At 39.0% G+C, this 24367-nt stretch overlaps 1 protein-coding gene across 7 annotated transcripts in view; it reads left to right on the top strand.

Moving 5' to 3' along the window:
• The window catches only part of RERG (RAS like estrogen regulated growth inhibitor), a 138835-nt gene extending 118896 nt beyond the window's left edge, over window positions 1-19939 (top strand). For 5 of the 7 annotated variants that reach the window (XM_089304634.1, XM_008259585.5, XM_089304636.1 and 2 more), the window contains 3 exons: window positions 7412-7468; window positions 16411-16484; window positions 18240-19939. In XM_089304634.1, the coding sequence (XP_089160760.1) occupies window positions 7412-7468; window positions 16411-16484; window positions 18240-18647 (539 nt within the window). In that variant the 3' untranslated portion in view covers window positions 18648-19939. The remainder of the gene's footprint in view (window positions 1-7411; window positions 7469-16410; window positions 16485-18239) is intronic. The other 2 variants (XM_070049423.2, XM_017343363.4) reach the window with 1 other exon arrangement.
• Window positions 19940-24367: the final 4428 nt, after the last annotated feature.

Here is a 24367-nt window from a genome sequence, read left to right as displayed (position 1 = left end):
CATTTGAACCAGAAATTCTTTTTCATAACAAACAACCTGACCTGGCCATTTTAAACACTTTTAGCTGGATTTTTTTCAATACAGTCAGCTGACCATAGTTCCAGAAGTACATGATAATCTTTACAGATGCCCTGTAATAAATACTCATTGTTGTGCATTATTGAGTTGAAGGGGGTGGATTTGTTGAATAGCAACAGCAGTGTACCTGGAAACCTACAGAAAAAAGCTATCATAGCTGTTTAGGAGGTCATGTGTGCTTAATCCTCTTACAAAACAATTGTAATATAGCCATTGATAATCAGTTCATTTCATGAATTGTGTAGGCAAAAACTAATGACATAATATATTTTCAGAGTATATATTTCAGAGCTGAAAAAGTAACATTTGAGAGTTCTGTGTATCTCTATTGAATATGTCTCAAATTTTTTTAGAATATAGGACAATTGTGTGTACATCAGTATTTCATTGCTAAAATAAAATCCGTGAGACAAGCTACTTATGAAGGAAGGAGAGGTTTATTTTAGCTCACAGTTTGGAGATTCAAGCCCTGGATCAGACATTCCCAGCAGTTTGGCCTCTGATGAGGGCCTATGAAGTAAGATCACATGATGAACCAACCCTCTTGTGAGAACTATCTTCCAAAGGCCTGACCCAAGGACCTCCACTTAGTCCAATTCCCAGTGGGATTAAGTTTCCACTCTCATAGTATCATTAACTTAGGACTTTGGGATTTAATGTCCTGCATGAGTTCAAAAGCCAAATCCTATTCAGACTGTGGCAATGTGTGTTAATTTTCATTTAACTTAAAAACTATTTCTCGGCCGGCGTCGTGGCTCAATAGGCTAATCCTCCACCTAGTGGCGCCGGCACACCGGGTTCTAGTCCCGGTTGCCCCCTTCCAGGCCAGCTCTCTGCTGTGGCCCGGGAGTGCAGTGGAGGATGGCCCAGGTGCTTGGGCCCTGCACCCCATGGGAGACCAGGAGAAGCACCTGGCTCCTGCCTTAGGATCAGCGTGGTGTATTGGCCGCAGTGCGTCGGCCGCAGTGCGCCAGCCGTGGCGGCCATTGGAGGGTGAACCAACAGCAAAGGAAGACCTTTCTCTCTGTCTCTCTCTCTCACTGTCCACTCTGCCTGTCAAAAAAAAAAAAAAAAAAAAAAAAAAAAAAAAAAAACTACTCTTTCTAAGCTTGACTAGCTTCTACAAATCATATCTAATCTGTTTTCATTTAAAAATATTATTTCAATCACAAAAACTGGCACTTCTGGTGATTCTTTGTGATAATGACTCAGGAATTATTTTGAGTAACCAGCCCTGGCTTATTAATCCTTAGAAATAGCATGACTATTTTAATGTAGCAATTTTGCCTTTTAGCTTTCACTTATGAATGGAATATCATCCCACTGAATTATTGCATTAAGTGACTTTTAAAATATTTCCTTGGAATAAATTCTACTTACAGTACTTTCCATTTTGTTATAAACCAACTTTCCTTAATAGCATAAAATTTATGGTGCCAGCAATATTAAAAATGGATCACATGCGATGAAGAATTATCCAAGTAGGTTATAAATTAGGCAAAAGGAGGAAAACGTTCTTCCCTAAATTAACCACTGGTTGGCTTATTCAATGGAAAGGTACAGGTTTTGGGAATGGGATGAAAACAAAATATTTTGGAATGTAGTGACTTAAATGTAACTGATAAAATATGTCATACATTAAAACTTCTGAAGGAACAAGACCTTAGATCAATCTCTTGGTGGAAGTAAATATTATCAATGTCACTCTTTTACTTCAAAAGAAAAATTTTACTCAGGATAATTGGTCAGGAGAATGTAAGGATTCAAAAGAAAATTAGATCCATCATTATAGTAAACTTTTTAATAAACCATGGAAGTACTTTTGGCATATGGATCATGAAGTAACAATTATAAGGTATTTCACATTGTGTATTTGTGTAGCCTTTTAAGAAAAGCATTATGGATATGTGACATGGTTCTGTTCTTAACCTCTCTTGGGTTAATTTCCTTCCATCTTCAATGTAAGCTGTCATTTAACTGTTAAATAAGAGTAAACAATAACATGGATTGATCCGTCTTTTTCAATAAGTATTTTTCAGTCTACTGTGAGCCAGGCACTATTCTAGATATTAGAAACTAATTCCATGTCCTTACAGCACATGCATTCTAAACCATAAAACTAATAAATAGGTCAATGTTGTAGTTGCTTTTGTTACTTTGATCATCATTGTTAGTGGTAGTGAGCTTAGTCCTTTGCTGTTACTGACATCACAGTACCATAGACTGGGTAAGTTACAAAGATTTTGGCTCATGGTTCTGGTTCAAGGTCTAGGGTCCTCTTCTGGCAGCAGCTTACTTGCTGGAAGAACTCCAAGATGCCAAAAGGTAGATGTACATGAGCCTTCTGGTCTCTCTTCCTGTTGAGATAAGGCTACCAGTTTTCAATTATGAGTGTCCCAACCTGAACACCTTACCTAATTCTAATTATCTCCCAAAGCTGTGACCTCTAAGTACCGTGGTCAGATTAAGTTTCTGCCTTCTTCATTCATCACACTGAGGATTAAATTTCAATAGGAGTTTTGGTAGAGACATTCAAAACATAGCAAGTAGTAACTGCAGTGTTACAATAGTAGCAGGAATGAATTTGAGGAGACTGGAGCAGTGTAGGAAATGATCTCATCTCCTGTTACATTCACTGTTTGTTCAGCACTAGCCACACTGGCCTGATTAGTGTTCCTTGATCATCCCAAGTGCACGTTCATGCCTTGGGGTCTTTGCAGTAGTTCCCTATACCTGGGAAATTACTACTCCAAACATCTTCCTTCAGAACTTTCAACCATCACCTTGTCAAAAAGGATTACCCTGATGGCACTATTTTAAATAATAACTCTCGTGTCCTTGTCCCTCAATACCAAACCCTCCATAATCTGCTGTATTTCTTTTATCCCAGAACACTTAGCACTTCTAAAATATTATATAATTTATTATTTTAATTTTTAATCTGTCTCTTTCTAGTAGACAGTAAGCTCCATAAGGCCAAGGGCTTCTTATCTGAATTTTTTTTCTAGCTTATTTCAGTTATGTAGAACAGAACTTGGCACTCATGAAGTATTTGGTCAATAAGATGAGGGCAGGGAGAAACTTGGGCAAAGACATAACCTGAGGTGGATTATGTTTTAACAGAACCATTGGCTGCTGTGTGAAAGTAGTCTAAGAGGTTGTGTAGACACAGTACAAGAAGACCAACCACGAAGGAGGCAATTGTAGTGTCAACAGGCAAAGCTACTGAATAAGAACCATAGCAGGAAGGAGATGAGAGGTGATGGAATATATCTCAGATGAAACTTTATTCCATAATAAGATTGTAGTAAAACTCAAAGCTAAATAATACTGATGAAGTATGATGATTGTATCAGTAAATGACAGATGTCACCTAAGCACCTCAGACACCATTTAAGCAACAATAGAGGGGCTGGTGCTGTGGTGCAGTGGGTTAATAATGCCCTGGCCTGAAGCGCTGGATCCCATATGGGTGCCGGTTCGAGACCTGGCTGCTCCACTTCCCATCCAGGTCTCCGCTATGGCCTGGGAAAGCAACAGAAGGTGGTCCAAGTCCTTGGGCCCCTGCACCTGCGTGGGAGACCTGGAAGAAGCTCCTGGCTCCTGGCTTTGGATCGGCACAGCTCCAGCTATTGCGGCCAACTGGGGAGTGAACCATCGGATAGAAGACTCTCTCTCTCTCTCTCTCTGCCTCTCCTCTCTGTGTAACTCTTTCAAATAAATAAATAAATCTTAAAACAATAAACAACAACAATAGAGCCTTTAACACACCACATATCCACAGGTGCAAAACTACTATTTTCATTCTTTAGACTAATAATTATTATTAAACTATTACTGGAAACCTAAATATGTAAAATGCATTTGTCTTTTCCATGAAGAATCTGTGAGAGAAGATTGAAAAAACTTCAAACAATGTACATCTAATCTGTTGATATTTCAAAACACTTTGAGATATTTTTTAGTAAATTTGAAATAGACTGAGATTTAAATGTGTGATTCTATTGTTTAAAAAGCCAACTATGGGGACCTGCACCGTAGCGCAGTAAGTTAATCCTCCGCCTGTGGCGCTGGCATCCCGTATGGGCACCGGTTCTAGTTCCGGCTGCTCCACTTCCAATCTAGCTCTCTGTTATGGCCTGGGAAAACAGTAGAAGATGGCCCAAGTCCTTGGGCCCCTGCACCCACGTGGGAGACCAGGAAGAAGCGCCTGGCTCCTGGCTTCGGATGGGTGGAGCTCTAGCTGTTGTGGCCATTTGGGGAGTGAAGCAACGGAAGGAAGACCTTTCTGTCTCTCCCTCTGTCTGTAACTCTACCTCTCAAATAAATACACAAATAAATCTTAAAAGAAAAAAGCCAACTATGTATGTCTCTTTAAAAAGAACACTGGGGCCAGCACTGTGGTGTAACAGTTAAAGCATCTCCTATGGGTGCCCGTTTGTGTCCTGGCTGTTTCACTTCCAATCCATCTCCCTGCTAATGGCCTGGGAAAAGCAGCGGAGGATGGCTCAAGTGTTTGGGCCCCTGCCCCCAAACGGAGGACCTGGAAGAAGCTCTAGGTTCCTGGCTTCAGCTTGTTTCAGTCCCAGCTATTGAGGCTATCTGGGGAGTGAACCAGTAGATGGAAGATTCTGTCTCTCTATCTCCTTCTCTTACTCTTTCAAATAAGTAAATAAATCTTAAAAAAGAGAACAACAGAACATCAACAATATTTAGTTTGATTTCACGGATTGAGCCCAGTCACACACTCTTGCTGGATACATGAAACTGAGCCAGTTATCCAGAAATTAGCAGGAAGAATTTGGCAACAACAAACACAATGTCTCAAAATGGTGCTCATATTAATAGAAGTGGTTCCTTAGGATCAAACCTCAGAGCTAATTTACTCTTATAGGAGACAAAATTCTAACAAGACACTTACTATGACTTACCAGTCTTTGGCATAGTAAAGATAAAATGGAAATAAATGGGCTGTTAGCGATAGTCTTAGTGACTGCAGCGAAAGGAAGCAGTTATGTAATGTGAGGGAAGAAAAATATGTCTGTCTATCCATTCATGCAAAAGCTCGAGAAACTCAGAAACTCCAACACTCTAGAATTGTCTTGACTCATCCACTCTACGCTTTCCAAAAACATTGCCGTATAACTGCCCAGGTCACTTTTCAAGGATCTTCATTAAGATCCAGACATTTTTTTAATGATTCAGATATATTCAATATATGTGTTTTTAAAAGACAATGGTATATCTAATATATTTTAGAAAGATTTGGGGAGGGGCCAGCGCTGTGGCGTAGCAGGTAAAGCTGCTGCCTGCAGTGCTGGCATCCCATATGGGCGCCAGTTCAAGTCCTGGCTGCTCCACTTCCAATCCAGCTCCCTGCTATGGCCTGGGAAAGCAGTAGAAGATGGCCCAAGTCCTTGAGCCCCTGCACCCATGTGGGAGACCTGGAAGAGCGCCTGGCTCCTGGCTTTGGACTCGCACAGCTCTGGCTCTTGCAGCCATCTGGGGAGTGAACCAGTGGACAGAGGACCTCTCTCTCTCTCTTTCTCTCTCTCTCTCTCTCCTCTCTGTGTAACTCTGACTTTCAAGTAAATAAATAAATCTTAAAAAAAAAAAAAGAAAGATTTGGGGAAACAAAGTTTAAATGGTTTTGGAATTGGGGAACTTCAACTTCAGTAATATAAAAGAAATTCAGTTCATTTTGGTAGTTCATTTCTTGATAACACTAAATAATAACTTTTTCAAGGTTGTGACCTGTAAAATTCATACTATGTATTCTAACAAAAAGTGAAAATTGCTGAGTTCCCACAGGCAGTTATGTCTATCAACATGACTAAAAACAAAGCTTTCTGGTGATGACTGCATCCTGCGTGCAGTCCCGGGAGAGTGCACAGTGACAGCCTGAGGAGGAGCTCACAAGTGTGTTCACTGTGGGAAGGATGAGACGGTCAGTGACCTTGCTGCTTTAGGCTCTGCAAATGTTGTGGCTCACCTCCAGCATCCCACTCTGTCATTAGGAAGAACACGGCTGCTTGCATTCTCCAGTCATCAGTAACCAAGCCACATATGTTTGCCATCTTTGTTACAAAGTCCTCATGGCAGTTTTCACTGTGATCTCTCATACAGCATGTTGGGTGGGAGGGATATAGGTCTGTTGATCCTAAAAGTGATGACAAAGACTGATAATTACCTTCAATTAATTTTACTTCTTCAAGGAATATCTTTTGGCTACACATTTGGGGCATTTCAGTGAAAATAACCAACAAAGTATGATTGGCAATGGTTCTTTGGTTAAGGTCAATGGGATCTCGGGGAGACCATCCAGGACTACTGGGGGCTCTTATGAGCCTGCTGAAATTATGTCAAATTGTATGAATATACATTTTTCCAGGAAAATGAGCCAATACATTCACCCTACTTTTACAGTGTGATACCAGCCTCTAGAATTTAAAAAAGATTAAAAACCACTGTTGTCAATGATAAGTATAGGCAGAATTCAGAATATGTCCCATCAATTTCTGAGAACAGAAATTTCTGGCAGAATACACCTATTGCATAGCTCTTCCCTTTCTCTAACCCATCTGGTCAATATTATCCAGGTGGTCTAGGACTTAAATTCAGTTTGGTACAATGGGTAAACTGTAGGCATTGTAAAAAGACTTCATGGATTCAGATCTGACTTGGCCACTAACAGCTCGATGAGTTCAGGTAAATTAACACTCAATGCTCGGTTTCCTTATCTGAAATCCGGGCACCATGATGATGCCCGCCTCATAGGGATGAAATGAGCATTGAGGAACTCATGCGAGTGCTACAATGGTCCCAGAACCTGACTCTAAGAATCTCATCAGTGATACCGCTGATGAGGTTTAATGAATTCCTAATAAAATCCTTAATTTTGAATGTCTACTTTTTATAATATAGATTATAGCTAGTGATCTTTGCATGGCAGTGAAAATCATCACATTTTAAACTCCCTTTTGTCAATGCTTGTCAACATTCAAACTTTGGCGACTTACATTGTGACACCTTGTATGTGAATTTGTTTTGCTGAAATTTTTATATGTAAGCATTACACATTGTTTGTTTCTTTTTAACTCTGTAAACAAATCTAAGCTGTTCATTAAACCTGTTAAAACATGATACCAGTTTTTGGGCCACGATATAAAATTGAAAAAGTATTTGAATAAAAATAACAAGTTTATTGGGTTTATATAGAAAGGAAATATAAAATGTATGTAAAGTTGCCTGGCTTGTTCTTCTTTCTTCAGAAGGGTAAGAATCCTAAGCAAATAGACAAATGTGTTTGAAACATTGCTCTTTTCTTCCACAGCTCTTGTAGTGAGATTTCTGACCAAACGCTTCATCTGGGAATACGACCCCACCCTCGGTAGGTCCAATTTTGTTTCCTCCACAAAGTTTGTGATACAAAGAAAGGATGAGGTTTTTTGCTGTAACATGTTTATACCTCTTGTGGATGTTTTGAAAGAGGTTTATCAAATTATGCAGAATCCCTGAAAGACAGCAGATATCTGTCTCATGCTCTCATGCTTAGAACTCTGCAGACTTGGGGGCTGGCACTGTAGTACAGCAGATTAAGCCGTGGTCTGCAGTGCCAGTATCCCATATGGTTTGAGTCTGGCTACTCCAGTTCTGATCCAGCTCCCTGTTAATGCTCCTGGGAAAGCAGCAAAGGATGCACAAGCACTTGGGCCCCTGCACCCACATGGGAGACCCGGAAGAAGCTCCTACTTGGCCAAGCCCCGGCTGTTGTGGCCATTTGGGGAGCGAGCCAGCAAATGAAAAAGATCTCTCTGTCTGTCCTCTCTCTCTGTGTAACACTGCCTTTCAAATAAATAAATAAATCGTAAAAGGAAACAGAACTCTGCAGGATTTTAATGCATGCATGAGGAAGTGAGGTCAAACCCGAGACAAGAATGAAGCGGATATAATGTGATGCCCACACATTAGAAATATGCAGGGTCATTCTTTTTTAATGAAATATCTCTTTATTTCTAGTAACTTTTTTTGTCTCAAGGTGTTTCATTCCCCTAATGTTAGTAAAATTACATCAGCTTTCTTTTAGTGTTTGAACACATTATTTGTCCTTTTATTTTTAACCTTTCTTTATAATTTTTAAAGAAAACTTTTATTTAATAAATGTAAATTTCAAAAGTACAACTTTTGGATTATAGCAGTTCTTCCCCCCACCATAACCACCCTCCCACCTGCAAACCATCCCATCCCCAACACACTCTCCCATCTCATTCTTCATTAAGATTCATTTTTAATTATCTTTACATACAGAAGATCAACTTAGTATATACTAAGTAAAGATTTCAACAGACTGCACCCACAGACACACAAAGTATAAAGTACTGAGTAGTAGTTTTACTGTTAGTTCACATACTACAACACATTAAGGACAGAGATCCTACATGGGGAGCAAGTGCACAGTGACTCCTGTTGTTGATTTAACAATTGACACTCTTGTTTATGATGTCAGTAATCACCCAAGGCTCTTGTCATGAGCTGCCAAGGCTATGGAAGGCTCTTGAGTTCACAAACTCTGACCCTATTTAGACAAGGCCATAATTAAAGTGGAAGTTCTCTCCTCCATTCAGAGAAAGGTATGCAGAGTCATTCTAATTGAAGAAAGGATAACGGACATGGCAAGCTTAGTGTGGAATTAAATGGCATGCTGAGGAGAGTGTGACAGTGAAAAAAATCTGAAAAATGGTTGTGGGAAAGTGTAAGACTGGATCTCTACTTCTCCCCTTTTTATCGGCAATGAATCTGACTCGTCTGTTTAAAGAAAAGATGGGGTGGGCATTTGGTGTAGTGGTTAAGATGCCCTTCAGATGCTGGTATCTTCCATGTTGGTGTGCCTAACTTTGCCCCTGATTCCAGCTTCCTGCTGATGTGCACCCTGGGAGGCAGCAAGTAGTTGGGTCCAGCCATTGAGGTGGCAGACCAGGACTGAATTTTGTGCTCCTGTATTCAGCCTGGCCCATCCTCAGCTACTGTAGGCATTTGGGGGTGAACCAGTGGATGGGAGATCTCTCTCTCTCTCTCTCTCTCTCTCATTCTCTCTCTCTCTCTCTCTCTCTCTGTGTGTGTGTGTGTGTGTGTGTGTCTGGCTTTCAAATGAATGAAAAGAAATAAGTGAAAGTTAAAAATCATAAAGCAAAATGTGATGTCTGTAGATCTTGAAAGCAGCAATCAGGGCTGGTTGTGGTGCAGCAGGTTAAACCAGCACCTGTGATGCTGCCATCCAATTTGGGTACCAGATGAGCCCTGGCTGCTCCAGCTCTGATCCAGCTTCCTGCTAATGCACCTGAGAAAGCAATGGAAGGTGACCCAAGTACTTGGGTCCCTGCCATCCATGTGGGAGACCTGGATGGAGTTTCAGACTCCTGGCTTCAGCCTGGCCCAGTGGCCCCTGACATTTGGGGAGTGAACCAACAGATGGAAGATCTCTGTCTCTCCCTCTATCTGTAAAATAAACAAATAATTTTATTTAAATAAAAAGAACTCTGCCTTTAAAATAAACAAATAATTTTAAAAAAAGCATGAAGTACGAAGTGTGGGCAAAGACCATTCACTTTCTTTGTAGATTGTTGTTGTTATTTTCACTTCAAAATTACATATGCTCAGTTTACAAGAAAGCTTTCTTTTCCCATTGTCCCTTTTTGTTGTTTAAATTCGTTTATTTGAAACATTTATTAAACATCTCCTGTGCACTAGCCGTATCTTTCAGTCCTGAGGAGAAAGCAGTAGCAGAAAGAGAAAACTTCATTTTTTGAGCTTAAGGAAGCAAAGGGAAGAGTAAACAAATAAATATGTCAGAGAGTGATAAGTGCTGTGAAAGAACACCCAACAATGAGGGAGATAAAACTAACATCACAGTTTGTTTATTGAATATTTAACTGTTTAATATGCCTAGAATTTATTTTAATGAGAAACACAAAGTGAAGACCCATGTTTTTTCCAAAATCATTCACCAATTTTCCTCCTTCTATCCTTACCTTTCCCCACTACTTCCAGTGTGGTTATTGTATATTAAATCATTCACACCAGGGCACAGTTCTGGATCTGTTTTTCACATCAAACCCCAGTAGCACACTCTTGATACTGGCATGTTCTGTAGAACATTCAGGTATTCAGTAGGGGAAGAAAATCTTACTTTTTTACAGAATTATCTTGGCTACTCTCTTCGGCGGCTTTTTCCAGGTTAATTTTAGAAACTCTGTCATAACATGACATGATTTGGATTGGAATTGCACTAAAATGATGAAGTACTTCAAGAAGACTCACATCTTTATGACATTAAGTCCTTTAATCTAGGAGAATAGCATGCCTCTGGTAACTATTCCTCTCTGGTTTTAAATAGTTTTTTCATCAAAAAAATTTTAACATATCTTTTTTTTTTTAAATAGCCACACTTTAAGTTTAAATGATATACTTGAATCTAAAAATGTAATTTTAAAAAAGTTCTCCTTGTCTATTATTTCTCCCACCTAAGTGAACACTTATTCTCTTTTTGTTTTAAAAAAGGATTTATTTATTTATTTATTTGAAAGGCAGAGTTACAGAGAGGCAGGGGCAGAGAGAAGGAGAGAGGTCTTCCATCTGCTGGTTCACTGCCCAAATGGCAGCAATGGCCAGAGCTGGGCTAATCTGAAGCCAGGAGCCAGGAGCTTCTTCCAGGTCTCCCACATGGGTGCAGGGGCTGAAGGACCTGGGCCATCTTCTGCTGCTTTCCTAGGCCATAGCAGAGAGCTGGATTGAAAAAAGGAGCAGCCTGGACTCAAACCAGTGCTCACATGGGATGCCAGCACTACAGGCAGCAGCTTTACCCGCTATGCCACGGCACTGGCCCCCATCTCCTCTTATACTTTATTACTGAACCTTCAGAAAGATTATTGGAGCATCTTAATGATTTATGGGAGTTGAAAAATACTAATTTTATTCATGGTTATATTTGTATATCTGAATGAAAGATGAAGCTTATAAAATAATCCTACAATTTATTAAATTTTCATTTATTTTGTTTTGAAAAGCAGACAGAGATCTCCCATCTGCTAGTTCATTCCCCTAAAATGCACTCAACAGCCAGGAGCTGGGAACTCAATCCAGGTCCCCCACCTGGGCGGCAGCGACCCAAATACTTGAAGCATCATCATCTGCGGCTTCCTGGGATGTGCATTAGCAGCAGCCTGGAGTAGGGAGCAGAGCTGGGACTGCAACTCAGGAACTCAGACACAGGATGTGGGTGTCCCAAACAGCTTGTTAACCGCTACACCAAATGCCCACTCCTTAATGTCACGAAGCTATTGAATTCTCTCTGAATGTACTCCAGCAACTATTGTTACTATTTTTAATTAGCCTTAGGTGAACCATTTTCCCTTTTGCTTTATTCTTTCTGAAAAACAACTGCTGTCAATGGAAACCAGCTTGCGTCAGTCACAGGTAATGCAGGCTCCTGTCACCGAGAACAGTGACAGTTGATTGAATGACCTTGTACAGTAGGGCACAAAGAGGATCTCGGGTGCTAAGCAACAAGAACTTTCCTCAGACTGCAGGCGTTAACAGATGTATGACTCACTCTCAGGTTAGGGTTGCATTAGCTCTCATGCTGGAGACTGGATTTGCATGTGTGTGTGTGCATGCTAATGTTCTAACCTAGAGTAGTTCCTAGTCCATTTGATTCAAAAGAAATAGCATGTCCTGGGATTAACTTCACATTTCCCTAGGGAAGACAGGATCCTTTGTGGAATAAAGGACTTTAACTGCAACTATCAAAACTACCACTAATGGAGGGCTACACTAAAAGGCAAACTATCTTTGTGAAAAAAACCATCTTGAGTTCTGAATTCAGTGCATTTGTCAGAATCATGAAGCTATGCTTTCAAACTAGAACAGAATCCTTGCTCTCTGAGAAGCCACAAACTGTGAACAGCATTGGGCATCCTAACAGAACTGGAAGAGTTACTGCTTTGAAATAATTCTAAGTAAAAACACTGGCTACTGTAGGAGCACATGATGTCCATGGCTTTAGGCTTCAGGAACAGTCTTTGTTTTTTCTTTTATGTTAGTTGTTATGTAGAGAGGCTATCACAAGAATTTCAAGGAGAAAAGCAAACAAGGGCTCAGGGGGAGGCAGCAAGGGAGAGGGAAACCTTAATCTGCACGCAAACATCAATGTCACAAAACCAGGAATTTTTTAACCTCCACATGTTTTAAAGGATACAATCTAAGTAAAAATAAAATTTAATCTTTTTCATTGATTAGTTTTAGTTTTTCTGGAATTTTCAGTGCAGATCAGTGAAATCTTTGTTAGGGACTAGCTTTGGTCTAGGAACAGCATTTGAAAACCACCACTGAAGCCCACAAGGTTTGGGACTTGGACGCTGTAACTGGGACAAAACTCTAAGGGTGTTGACAGCAATGTTCTGGCTGTGGAACAACAGGATCCAGGTTCTGATTAGGTCCCAACCAAGAAATGAGTGTGACCTCCACGTGTCTTATTGTCCAATTAAAATGTTGGTCATTGCACAAAATATAGACAAAGGTGTATTTCACATGCTGTTGTGTGTGTGTGTGCATGTGTGCCTGTGAATGTGTGTGTGTGTGCGTATGCATGTGTGTTGGGGGCCATGGAACAAGAAAAGAAAAACTGCATTCAGTTCCCGCCACTACTCCCTCTGGTACATCAGATGCACCATTTGAATGTAAAAGCCCAGTCAGGGGTGAAGGTGGAATCAGGCACACTTACTAGACCCACAGGTGGGCACACTCACTAGACCCACAGGCGCTCTGAGTCTGTGATTGATTTTCTTTTACTTGCTGTATTGCTTCCTCTCTTGGAAAGGCTCATATAAAAACAGAAAGACACATCCTGAACAAATGTTCTCAACTAGATACTGAAGCAGAAGTGCTTAGCCAACTCATAGAAATATTTAATATAAGCCCTGCAAGGAACTTGGAGATCATCACTTGACAAATAAGGAAACAAGTCCAAAGAAGTAAATGTATCCAAGATTATATGGCTAGTTTTTGCTTAGGCCAGCAGTAGAACTCATGTCAGTCCAATCTGTACTCTAGCATAAATCACCATTACTAACTACAGTTGTACAGTGCCAACCTCATGTCCACACTAATGGGCTTAAATTTGCAAAAAAGCTAAATTAGTGAAAGGATTAACCAGTCCCAACATCTCTTTGAGAATCAAATCTTTTAGAGTCTTAAAAAAAAAAAACACACTTCCACTTATAAAAGTATTACCGAATGCAGGTTTTAAAAATCATGTATCTCTTACATTAAGTGACATTTAAATATATTTTTAATATGCCTAATTCTATTTTGAAACTATTATTTGTCTTACAGTATGCAACACTGTGGTTCCTTTGAAAATATATCCTAAACAATCACTCCATATCCTTAAAAAAAAAGACTCAAATGATTATTTTCCATTAACATATACAAAGTTAAAAGTATGTCCGCTACCCAAACACAAACACATTTTGTGTTTTTTTTTTTTTTTTTTTTTTTTTTTTTTTTTTTTTTTTTTTTTGACAGGCAGAGTGGACAGTGAGAGAGAGAGACAGAGAGAGAAAGGTCTTCCTTTTGCCGCTGGTTCACCCTCCAATGGCCGCCGCTGCAGCCGGCGCACCGCGCTGATCCTGGCAGGAGCCAGGAGCCAGGTGCTTTTCCTGGTCTCCCATGGGGTGCAGGGCCCAAGCACCTGGGCCATCCTCCACTGCACTCCCTGGCCATAGCAGAGAGCTGGCCTGGAAGAGGGGCAACCGGGACAGAATCCGGCGCCCCAACCGGGACTAGAACCCGGTGTGCCGGCGCCGCAAGGTGGAGGATTAGCCTATTGAGCCACGGCGCCGGCTGCATTTTGTGTTTTGAATGCACATTATAGTTTATTCTCTCCACAAAAACAAAATGAAACAAGACACAGCTTAGTACATTTTGAAGAATTATCTCCAGAAAAGCTAGCACAGAGATGTACAACATTTACTTCTTTGGCCAATCCTTCCACTGTTTTATATGTGGAGAGAAAAAAAATGGGGGTTTCTAATGAGAGAGTTGAAAGAAAAAGGGGCTTGAAGTGATATGAAACCAGTATTCCTCTCAGATGAAATCACTGTGCCCACCCACTGCTGTGTCTGAGGCAGACATTCCCTCATTTCCTGCATTTCCTCCTTTTCCTTTCAGTTAACAAACAGCTGAAGAATCACACAACTGCATACAATTTTCATTATACTCTATTTCCCTCCTACTGTGGCCTTCTGTGGTTGAAATACTATTCATCATGGAAGCAACAGAGAAAAATGTCCTGGTCTCTTCGACAAGTTTTGGTGCAAAGAGATGGAATAGAGCCCAGAGCACTGTTTCCAGGCTCCAAGGCTGATGCCAGTCTCTTCAGAGGGAACTCAGCACAAAGGACACCAAAGAACAGATCCAAAAGGTCACGGTCCTACAGCATGTGGGATGTAGTCTCGCCTGCTCCTCCTTGAGCTGGGCCACTGAAGATGGAAAAAAAGAAAAAGAAAGAAAAAAGGAAATCATTGAGAGAACACTTAGGCACACATAGTTGCGGTAATGGGCATTTTAGAGCACTTAATCACACAAAAATATATTCTCCCATTTAACCTACGAGAGTAGGGGGATGAGGTATTCAAGAACTGAGGTTCCCTACACACGCCACATTCTAGGAGAATGGCAATAATGCAAAAGACACTTACTCAAATACACCGAGCATAATCTGAGTTTGCAATTTTGCTTTTTCGAAAATACTTCAGCACTGAGCCATGCCTGAGGCAGTGATCATGGTACAGTATTGATTGCAGGTAGAAACTACATGGTGATACTGAGTCAAGTTTTCTTTCTGCATTTTGTATTTTGGATAAGAGCGTACTAAATGGCCTTCCAAAAGCTTACAGAGATTTGTATTATGGGAAAACCATGCATGGATTTCAAAATGTTTTTGCACCATGACAAACTTTTAACTCTATTTCCCATAAACGTTTTGAAGTACGGCAAAGTAACTCTCAACTGCTAAAAAAAAAAAAAAAAAAAAAAAAAAAAAGACTGCAAAATCGTCGATTAAGTTCAAGAAACATGAGGTAAAGGGCCAGCTTTGTGGCCTAGTGGGTTAGACAACCACCTGTGATGCCGGTATCCAATACAGGAGCCAATTCGAGTCCCAGCAGCTCCACTTCAGATCTGCCTTCCTGCTTAACGGCCAGGAAAGCACCTGGAGGAAGCTCCTGTCTCCTGGCTTCAGCCTGGCTGAACCCGGCCATTGCAGCCATTCGGGAGTGAACTAGCAGATGAAGAACTGTCTCTGTCTTTCCTTCTCTCTCTCTGTAAATCTGTCTGTCAATTAAATAACTAAATCATTTTTTAAAAAGATAGGGTCATTCTAGTGCAAAAACAATTGAAATTCATGTATAGTTTTTAAAAAAAGAAACATAGAAAAGAAGTTCATACAAACACTGGCTTACAGGCTACGCTCCAGGAGGCAGAAACTTCTAGGTTTATTTTGTTGGTAAGTTAGTGATGTGAGTCATTTAGGTACAAAGAACTGACTTAATGATAGCACCAGGCAAGGCCCTTTTGTTCTTCCACTTTATTTTTCCCTTAGAATTCTGACACCCTTGCACTCCTGTTTCCCATAAGTATATAATGTAATGTGTCTGGTGAGCATGGAGTTCAACAGCCTCAACTCCAAAGCCAGTTTTTCTGGAATCAAATCTCATCTCTACCTCTTGACACTGTGTGAACTTGGGCAAGTTATTTTACATTGCATGTTTCAGTTTCCTCTGTAAAATGGAGGTAATAGTAACATATGCTTCATGAGATGTTTCTGAAGATTAAATGAGTTAGCATAAGTAAAGCAGTTAGAATAACTGATGTCCAAATAGTAAGCAGTAGGTGCTAGCTGTTACATGTATTTTGGAAAAATAGTGGTTTGCTGCATGTGTGTTTATTTTAAATGTATATGATTTTTTGTGCTACAGATCTATTTCTGATATTTATAACTGAATGTGATATTTTAAAATCCATGCATGTTGCTACATAGACCACTAGTTTTCTGAGTTACAGTCTCTAATATGCCACAATGAAATTATCTTCCCAGAGATAAACATCTTAAGATGCCTGCAATATGAACTCCTGCTAATATCACCATGAAAAACAAATCAGTGGTTCTCAAACTTTAGTGCACATCTTAATCACCGAGAGGGTTTAATTTTAAGGATCAAATTAAATCCTGCAGGTATTTACTTTTTTTGTCTTCTTTATTTGCTCACTTTCCAGAATCAACCTACCGACACCAAGCAACCATCGATGATGAAGTGGTTTCCATGGAGATCCTAGATACTGCTGGTCAGGTGAATAAAGGGTTCAACTAAAATATTCTCTGGATCAAATGAAAAAGAGACATGCAAACTATGAACAAAATGAAGGCTCTAGACTACAACCAACTTTTGCATCCCTAAAAGTTTTTTCTCTAATTACCCTTTAGGCATAAACATATTTGTAACAGCTTGTGTATGCATCCTTAGGTAATCTCCCCAGTGTTTCAAGAAGGTTTTGAAAATACTATAATATTCCTGTATCATCTAGGTTACAGTTTCTCATCTATACTTTGGCACAGCAAGATATTAGTTGGTTTCCATGGTAAAATATATTTTGAAATGCTCAAATAAAACTGATCAGATGTCTTTACTGAAAGAATTCTCAGAGCCTCTAATATGCTTATATGTTTGGGGGATCTTGTATAGAGAGATTTACTATGCAAAGCTACTTCAAAAAGTTAATGAAAAACAGAATTAAATGGTAAATTTACATTTATGCAAAACAAATTTTAAAATTCAAGCACAATACACAATTTCCATGAACTTTTTAAAGACTCTCTGTATATTGTATCCCAAACTTCCATAACCTTATAAAAGTTTGCTTCTTTGTGTGTTTGTTTCAGAATAATTTATCTTAGAACTCTCTTGTGTAAAACATATTTTGTGAATTTCTTTTGGGTCAGTCAGTTCTGAGATTTCAAAGGGCTCACAGACAGGGCAAGTTCCCAGATATAGTCATCACCTATGAAATAATAGGAATCTGAAGGTTTCCATGGTACTTTATCAGTGAACTATGACATCAAGAGAATTTGAATTAAAGAATTGAATCCAAAAATATGATCTTGAAATGAATTATTCCTTTCCATTACCTTCTCCTTGTACTTTGACCAAACACATATGCTTCTGGGCACCAAACATAAGAGAGTGGCAGCTCAGAAATAAAAAGGGAATTTGAAAGTTTATGGAAAATCGAATTAAAGATAAGTTTACTTTGGTGCAAAAGAATTTTGGAATCCATGTATAATTTGTTCATAATGTAAATTTTCCCAGAACTTGTTGGAGACCCCTCACACGTGCCCCTACAGTTGTTAGATCCTTTGAAAGCAATGTGTTTTCAAGTCACATATGCTACCTACCCATGAAGGAGTGATCACTCCCTTTGAGAATCCCTTCAAATGAGTTTCTGTCATTACTGATACTGTAGAACACCTTTGAGGTGTGGGGATAGAAAGCAAACATGCAAACAGCCAGAATCCTTGGTTAAAGTTGAACTCCATACAATTTGTTACTGTTTTTCTGTCTCTGGCCCCCAAATGGCTATAACCTGAGAAGAGAGGAAATTCAAGCAAGTAAACAATAAAGAGTATCTTGCTAAAGTTTGGCTCTAATTCTGATACCTAAAAGGTGGAGCAAGGAGTAATGATTTCTTACGAATGTGTTAGTTCCTTAATCTGGTCAAAATATCAGAGACAAAGTTCTCAGCTAAGAGAACTTCCTTTATTATTCTTGTGATCATGGATTTAATGATATGGCAAGAAAAAGTTAAAAGCAGAAACTTAGTGTATGAAATTAGAAACTTTTCAGTTTTCTGAAATATCTTGATATGAGTAAGTAAAATTCCTATTCCAAACTGAAGGAGAAAGTAACTTTGTACCAGCATCTGAACAAATCACTTTAATGATACTGGATGCAAAGAACAGTAATTAAAAGATGATTACTAGCATTAGCCAAGTCTACACATTGTGATAACCTCCAGATCTTCTGACTCCTGTTTGTCTTTGCCAACAGGAAGATGTCGTTCAGAGGGAAGGACACATGAGATGGGGGGAAGGCTTTGTGCTGGTCTATGACATTACTGACCGAGGAAGCTTTGAAGAAGTACTGCCACTCAAAAACATCCTCGATGAGGTCAAAAAGCCCAAGAATGTGACTCTCATCTTGGTTGGTAACAAAGCTGACTTGGACCACTCTAGACAGGTCAGTACAGAAGAAGGGGAGAAGCTGGCCACGGAATTGGCATGTGCTTTCTATGAGTGCTCTGCATGCACCGGAGAAGGGAATATAACCGAGATATTCTACGAGTTGTGTCGGGAGGTGCGTCGCCGGAGGATGGTGCAAGGCAAGACGAGGAGACGCAGCTCCACCACGCACGTCAAGCAAGCCATCAACAAGATGCTCACCAAAATTAGTAGTTAGGCTGCTGTGTGCTTGCCCCAGCCCTGCTTAGGTGGGCCAGGTCAGTGGAAACCCTCTGTTGCCCTTTTCTTTCCTTTTCTTTCCTTTCCTTTCCAAAAACAAAACAAAAATATCCCATTCCTTGTTTTGACACTGGGAAATGCCTGGGCTTCACATCACACCTTGCCTTCCATAGAGCGTTTATGCAACTTCAATGCTGACAATGTCTCCCTCTCCTGTTTGATATGGTACACTCTAATGTAGTTAGAACATGTAACCACCACAAATTCTGAAATGGGTGGATTCATATTAAGCAATTTTTAGGCACCTTCACCTGCTTAAATAGGTTGAAGTCTTTTCACAAGCATTTTTAAACTCCATTTCCTGTCAGACTACAGATGATCATCTTAAAAATCTAAGATGGCAGACAAACACAGAAAGGGTAGCTGAGCTATTGAAACAGGAAACAGAGCTCTAGTTTCTATTTAAAGATAGGATTTTCTGAATTCTCTTACGTCATTTAGTTTTGCTTTAACTATTTTGCTCTTAGGTTTTAATATGTCATCGCTAAGATTTTCCACTATTACTAGAGAGTCCATTTAACTTGAGTTGATTCTCTCAATGATCACTACTCCATATTCTTCTTCCTTGCCTCAGTCAAGGCACTAATTGTAATAGAGGCATGAAGACCCATAACTCAGGTTCTTCTATGCCTTTGCTCACCAAGCCCAGAGTGATGTAAAAACATTAGAAATTTTTTCATCAAGCTCTGACTTTATTGAATGCAGGCAAAAAATTTAGAATTAGGGATGTTTGAATCGTTACTCACTCTGTTGATAATCTTAGCAGAAAGACATGTGGGGAAAAAAAAGTTAACAACTATACATCTGTTGGGAAGCCAAAGTTCTTTGCCAGACATAGTCAGATAAATTAGCCTCTGATTCCTTAAGTTGACCATATGAATTCCTTTAGTATTTTGGATAAATTACTTAAGAGAATTCAGAAAACAATGGATGATTAAAGATCATTATACCTGAGTATATATATTTGAAACAGATTCTTGTATTGTGGAAGTATGGGATATAACTGATAAAACTTTGTGATTCCTTTCTCCCTATTATGCCCCCACATATCAAGATTTGGGCACTTTATTTTAGAATAAAATATATATCTTTTACATATGTATTTATAAGTGCATAGGTATATGTATAAAATTTGTAAGTGTGGAAGCTTTAATTCACCAATGTATTTGGACAACTTGGTGTAACTGACTTTATTTTATGTGATTATAATAAAAAAGTATAATTTTCAAATTCTGCTACATTTGTGCAGTCTTTTTGTGAAAACATAGAAAGAGAAACTTAAGAGGACAGTTGAATTGTAGAGTTAAGAATTAAACTAAAAAATTAGTTCCTGTTGATAACAATTACTATTTTTGAAAGATTAGGTGCTATTTTAGATGTTTTATGTATTATCTCATCAAATCTTCACAATAAATCTATAAAAGAGGAGTGCCATGACCATAACTTAGAGATACACATATGAGCCACCAGGGTCGGGGTAATAATTTAGACAAGTATGCACAGCTATTCAGTTGGTGGAACCAGGATTTAAACCCAAAGGTCAGAGTCAGACTCTCAACTCCACACTATTATCCATTGTGTAGTTTTTATCCTGAACTGTAGGGATGAAGACATAGAAGCAGATAATTCAGGGAAGATTTGCTTCCCTTGTTATTTCATTCATTGATTACCTGAACAAGTTAGTCTATTTGTTGGTATCTGATTTGAATATTAATATATTAAAATTATTCAACAAAGGATGATAGTAAAAATATTCCAGACAAAGAAAATAACATGAAATCAAAATATGGAGACAAGAAACATGATGGTAAATTGTGATAATTCAAAGGAATTTAGAGGGCCACACCTATTATTTTTAGGGAAAAAAATGAAAGATTAGCAAAAAGAAATAATTCAAAGAAAGAGATAGAATAAATGAGTAAAAAGTACGATAAAATTGTCCAAAATCTATACTCATGCAGGCAACTACCTATTAAAGGACCAAGTTAGTAAACTCAGCTGTGATCCATTTTCAGGGATGTCCACTTAAACAACGTAGGAGGAACAAAAACAGAAAAAATATTCTTGAAATTCTATCACCTTCTCTAATCAACTCTATTTCACACTTTCTTATATATACTTGGAAATATAGTTCAGCTAGTTCATATTAAAAGCAAGCCCTAAAGCAACATCGTGAAATAACTGGGTGTCAATCATGAATCAGAAACTAAAAAAGTGAAATACACAGTGACCAGCATTAGCAACTCCCTTAGACATATAATGCCAATTTAGACTTGTTAAAAATCATAGAACCACTAGCATAAGTTCCAACTGGTAATTAGAGAAGAACGTGAGATTGCACAAAAATGAATTAGTTTTTCTACTTATGCCCCTGGCATCTCCACAAATGAAGGTTATAAATGAATTAACACTATCAGTTCTTTGGAAGCTGAGTTTCATTTTCGTTAATGCCAATGAAGCAAGATTAACTTTGTAAAGAGTAGGGGTAGGATTTTATTTTCAGTATTAAACATATAGCTTTAATCTGGCCTGGATGGAATAACAGGAACCAGATTAACTCACATATTAAAAAAAAAAAAAAAAAAAAAAAAAGACGCAACCAGATCAAATACATGGAACAATCACTTCCAGACACCGAATAAAGAGCAATACAGGGTGGCGCTGCGGCTCACTAGGCTAATCCTCTGTCTTGCGGCCCCGGTACACCGGGTTCTAGTCCCGGTCGGGGCGCCGGATTCTGTCCTGGTTGCCCCTCTTCCAGGCCAGCTCTCTGCTGTGGCCAGGGAGTGCAGTGGAGGATGGCCCAAGTGCTTGGGCCCTGCACCCCATGGGAGACCAGGATAAGTACCTGGCTCCTGCCATCGGATTAGTGCGGTGCACCGGCCGCAGTGCGCCAGCCGCAGCGGCCATTGGAGAGTGAACCAACGGCAAAGGAAGACCTTTCTCTCTGTCTCTCCCTCTCACTGTCCACTCTGCCTGTCAAAATAAATAAATAAAAAAAGAGCAATACAGCACTATGATCCCTGAGAAAAGGGAAGAAAATGAGGTAAAACCTATGATTTCATCAATTTACTGCTATGTGGCATATTACCAGGATCAATATAGCCTAAATGTAAGAAGTGAAACTATGAAATTGCTAGAAAAAAAACATAAGGGAAACACTTCACAACATTGGTGTTGGCAATGATTTTTCTACATGAGACCCAAAAGCACAAGCAGCAGAAGCAAAACTAGACAAATGGGATTATATTAAATGCAGAAGCTTCAGTACAGCAGATGAAATAATCAATAGAGTGAGATGTCATCCGACAGAATGGGAGAAAACATTTGCAAGCTACTTACCTGACAAGGGATTAATATCCAGAATACATTATGAACTCAAAAAACTCAACAACCAAAAACAATCAATGCAATTAAGAAATGGGCATAGGACCCCTATACACACTTCTCAAAAGAAGAGATACAAATGGCCAACAAATATATGTAAAAATATTCAACATCACTAGCCATCAGGGAAATGGAAATTAAAACCACCATGAGATACCATTTCACCCCTGTTAGAATGGTTATCACCTAAAAGAAAGTAACAAATGTTGGGGAGGATGGGGAGAAAGGGGAACTCATACACTGTTGGTGGTATTGTAAATTAGTGTAGCCACTCTGCAAAACAATATGGAGATGTCTTTAAAAAAACTAAAAATAGAACTGCCATACCATCCAGCATTCCCACTATGTGTATATATTTAAAAGACAAGAAATCTGTATCAAAGAGATACCTGCTCTACAATGTTTATTGCAGCACTGTTCACAATAGTCAACCAAGGCATTCATTATCAATGAATGCATAAAGAAAATGTGATATATATATATACATATGTATGTATAAACAATTGAATACTATTCAGCCACAAAGAGAATGGAATCCTGTCATTTGCAGAAAAATGGATGGAACTAGAAAACATTGTCAAGTCAGACACAAAAGACAAATAATAAATTTTCTCCCTCATATGTCAGAACTTTAACAAGCCTCAACATAAAAACAGAATGCTGATTACTAGAGGCTGGAAAGTATGGGAGGGAGAAAGGGAGTTTGAATAAACAAATAATAGGACTCGGGGTACTGTGTGCTGAGGCAAACACACTGCATAAGATGTTACTAACATGGCATCTGGGTTTGTGCTATAGGGGAACTTTTTGGACAACTCTAAAGTTCTTGTTTTTTAAATATAAAACTATTCTGAAGTAAATAGTTCTTTAAAATGAGCAAACATTTTGAATAGATAATTCACTTCAAAGATATACAAATGCAAAACAAATACATGAAAATATGTTCAACATCATTAGATGTTAGGGTAACGTGAACTAAAACTATAATATAGGAGTATCATATCATCAATACACATGCACTAGAATGGCTAAAATGAAAAGGGGAGAAAAGAGCAACCATACGCTTCTCTGTGAGAACACCTACGTCCTGGAGCTCTAAAACATTGCCAGCAGGAAAGTCAAACGGAACAAGCATTCCGGATATGAGTTTGTAGGCTGATTATGAAGGTCAACATATACTTCTCATACAACCCAGCAATTCTCTTCCTAAATATGCCCCAAGAGATGAAAATCTGTGTCCACATAAAAACTGTGCTGATTTTCATAACAGCTTTATTTGTAATCAACAAAAAGTGACAGCAACTCAACTTATCATCTTGAGTGAATAAGTAAAAAATATGGTAGAACTCCTCCATGAAATCTACTAAACAATAAAAAAAAGAACAGAATTCTGGGTGTATCTCAAATAATTATGCTAAGTTAAAGACGTCAAACAAGATTTCAAGTAAAATTCTAGAAAAGCAAAAATTACAGTTAAAGCAGATCTGTGTTTGAGTCTGAATGTAACAGGTAAGATTTTTTTTTTTTTTTTTTTGACAGGCAGAGTTAGACAGAGAGAGAGACAGAGAGAAAGGTCTTCTTTCCATTGGTTCCCCCTCCCCCTCCCCCAAATGGCTGCTACAGCATCGTGCTGATCCGAAGCCAGAAGACAGGTGCCTCCTCCTGGTCTCCCATGCAGGTACAGGGCCCAAGCACTAGGGCCATCCTCCACTGCCTTCCCGGGCTACAGCAGAGAGCTGGACTCAAAGAGGAGCAACCGGGACAGAACCATTGCCCCAAGCGGGACTAGAACCCAGAGTACCGGTGCCGCAGGCGGAGGATTAGCCTAGTGAGCCACGGCGCCAGCCCGTAGGTTTTCTTTTCTAGACTTTAATAAGGTAGCATTATTTTATTTTAAAATAATAGTTTCATTTAAATTCTTCTTGATTTTATCCCATTTCAGGCTCTGTGGCCTGAAATACATACAGCTAATAGAGTTCCATTACAAGTAAATGTGTCATTTTATGCCCTTGTGAATCCAAAAAGCATTTTATTTTTCCTTAGGAACTGCAAATGGATGTTTGGGCTTTATAAATTTGGGCTGTTTGTATGTGTGTGTGTGTCTATCTACTATATACAGTTTCACAAGAAAATAAAATAATTTGGTTGGTTCTATGAAGGAATGTTTTGAAGGATGCAAACCCCACTGCTTGAACCTAGGGAAATTCTTAATGAGAATTTCACAATGTTCTTTATGATCTATGAGATGTTGTAATCATTGTCATGATTTTT

The sequence above is a fragment of the Oryctolagus cuniculus genome, chromosome 9 (genome assembly GCF_051225735.1).
Source record: "Oryctolagus cuniculus isolate XC-2025 breed Fujian yellow rabbit chromosome 9, ASM5122573v1, whole genome shotgun sequence".
NCBI lineage: Eukaryota > Metazoa > Chordata > Mammalia > Lagomorpha > Leporidae > Oryctolagus > Oryctolagus cuniculus.
This window is presented reverse-complemented; position numbering and strand designations above follow the sequence as displayed.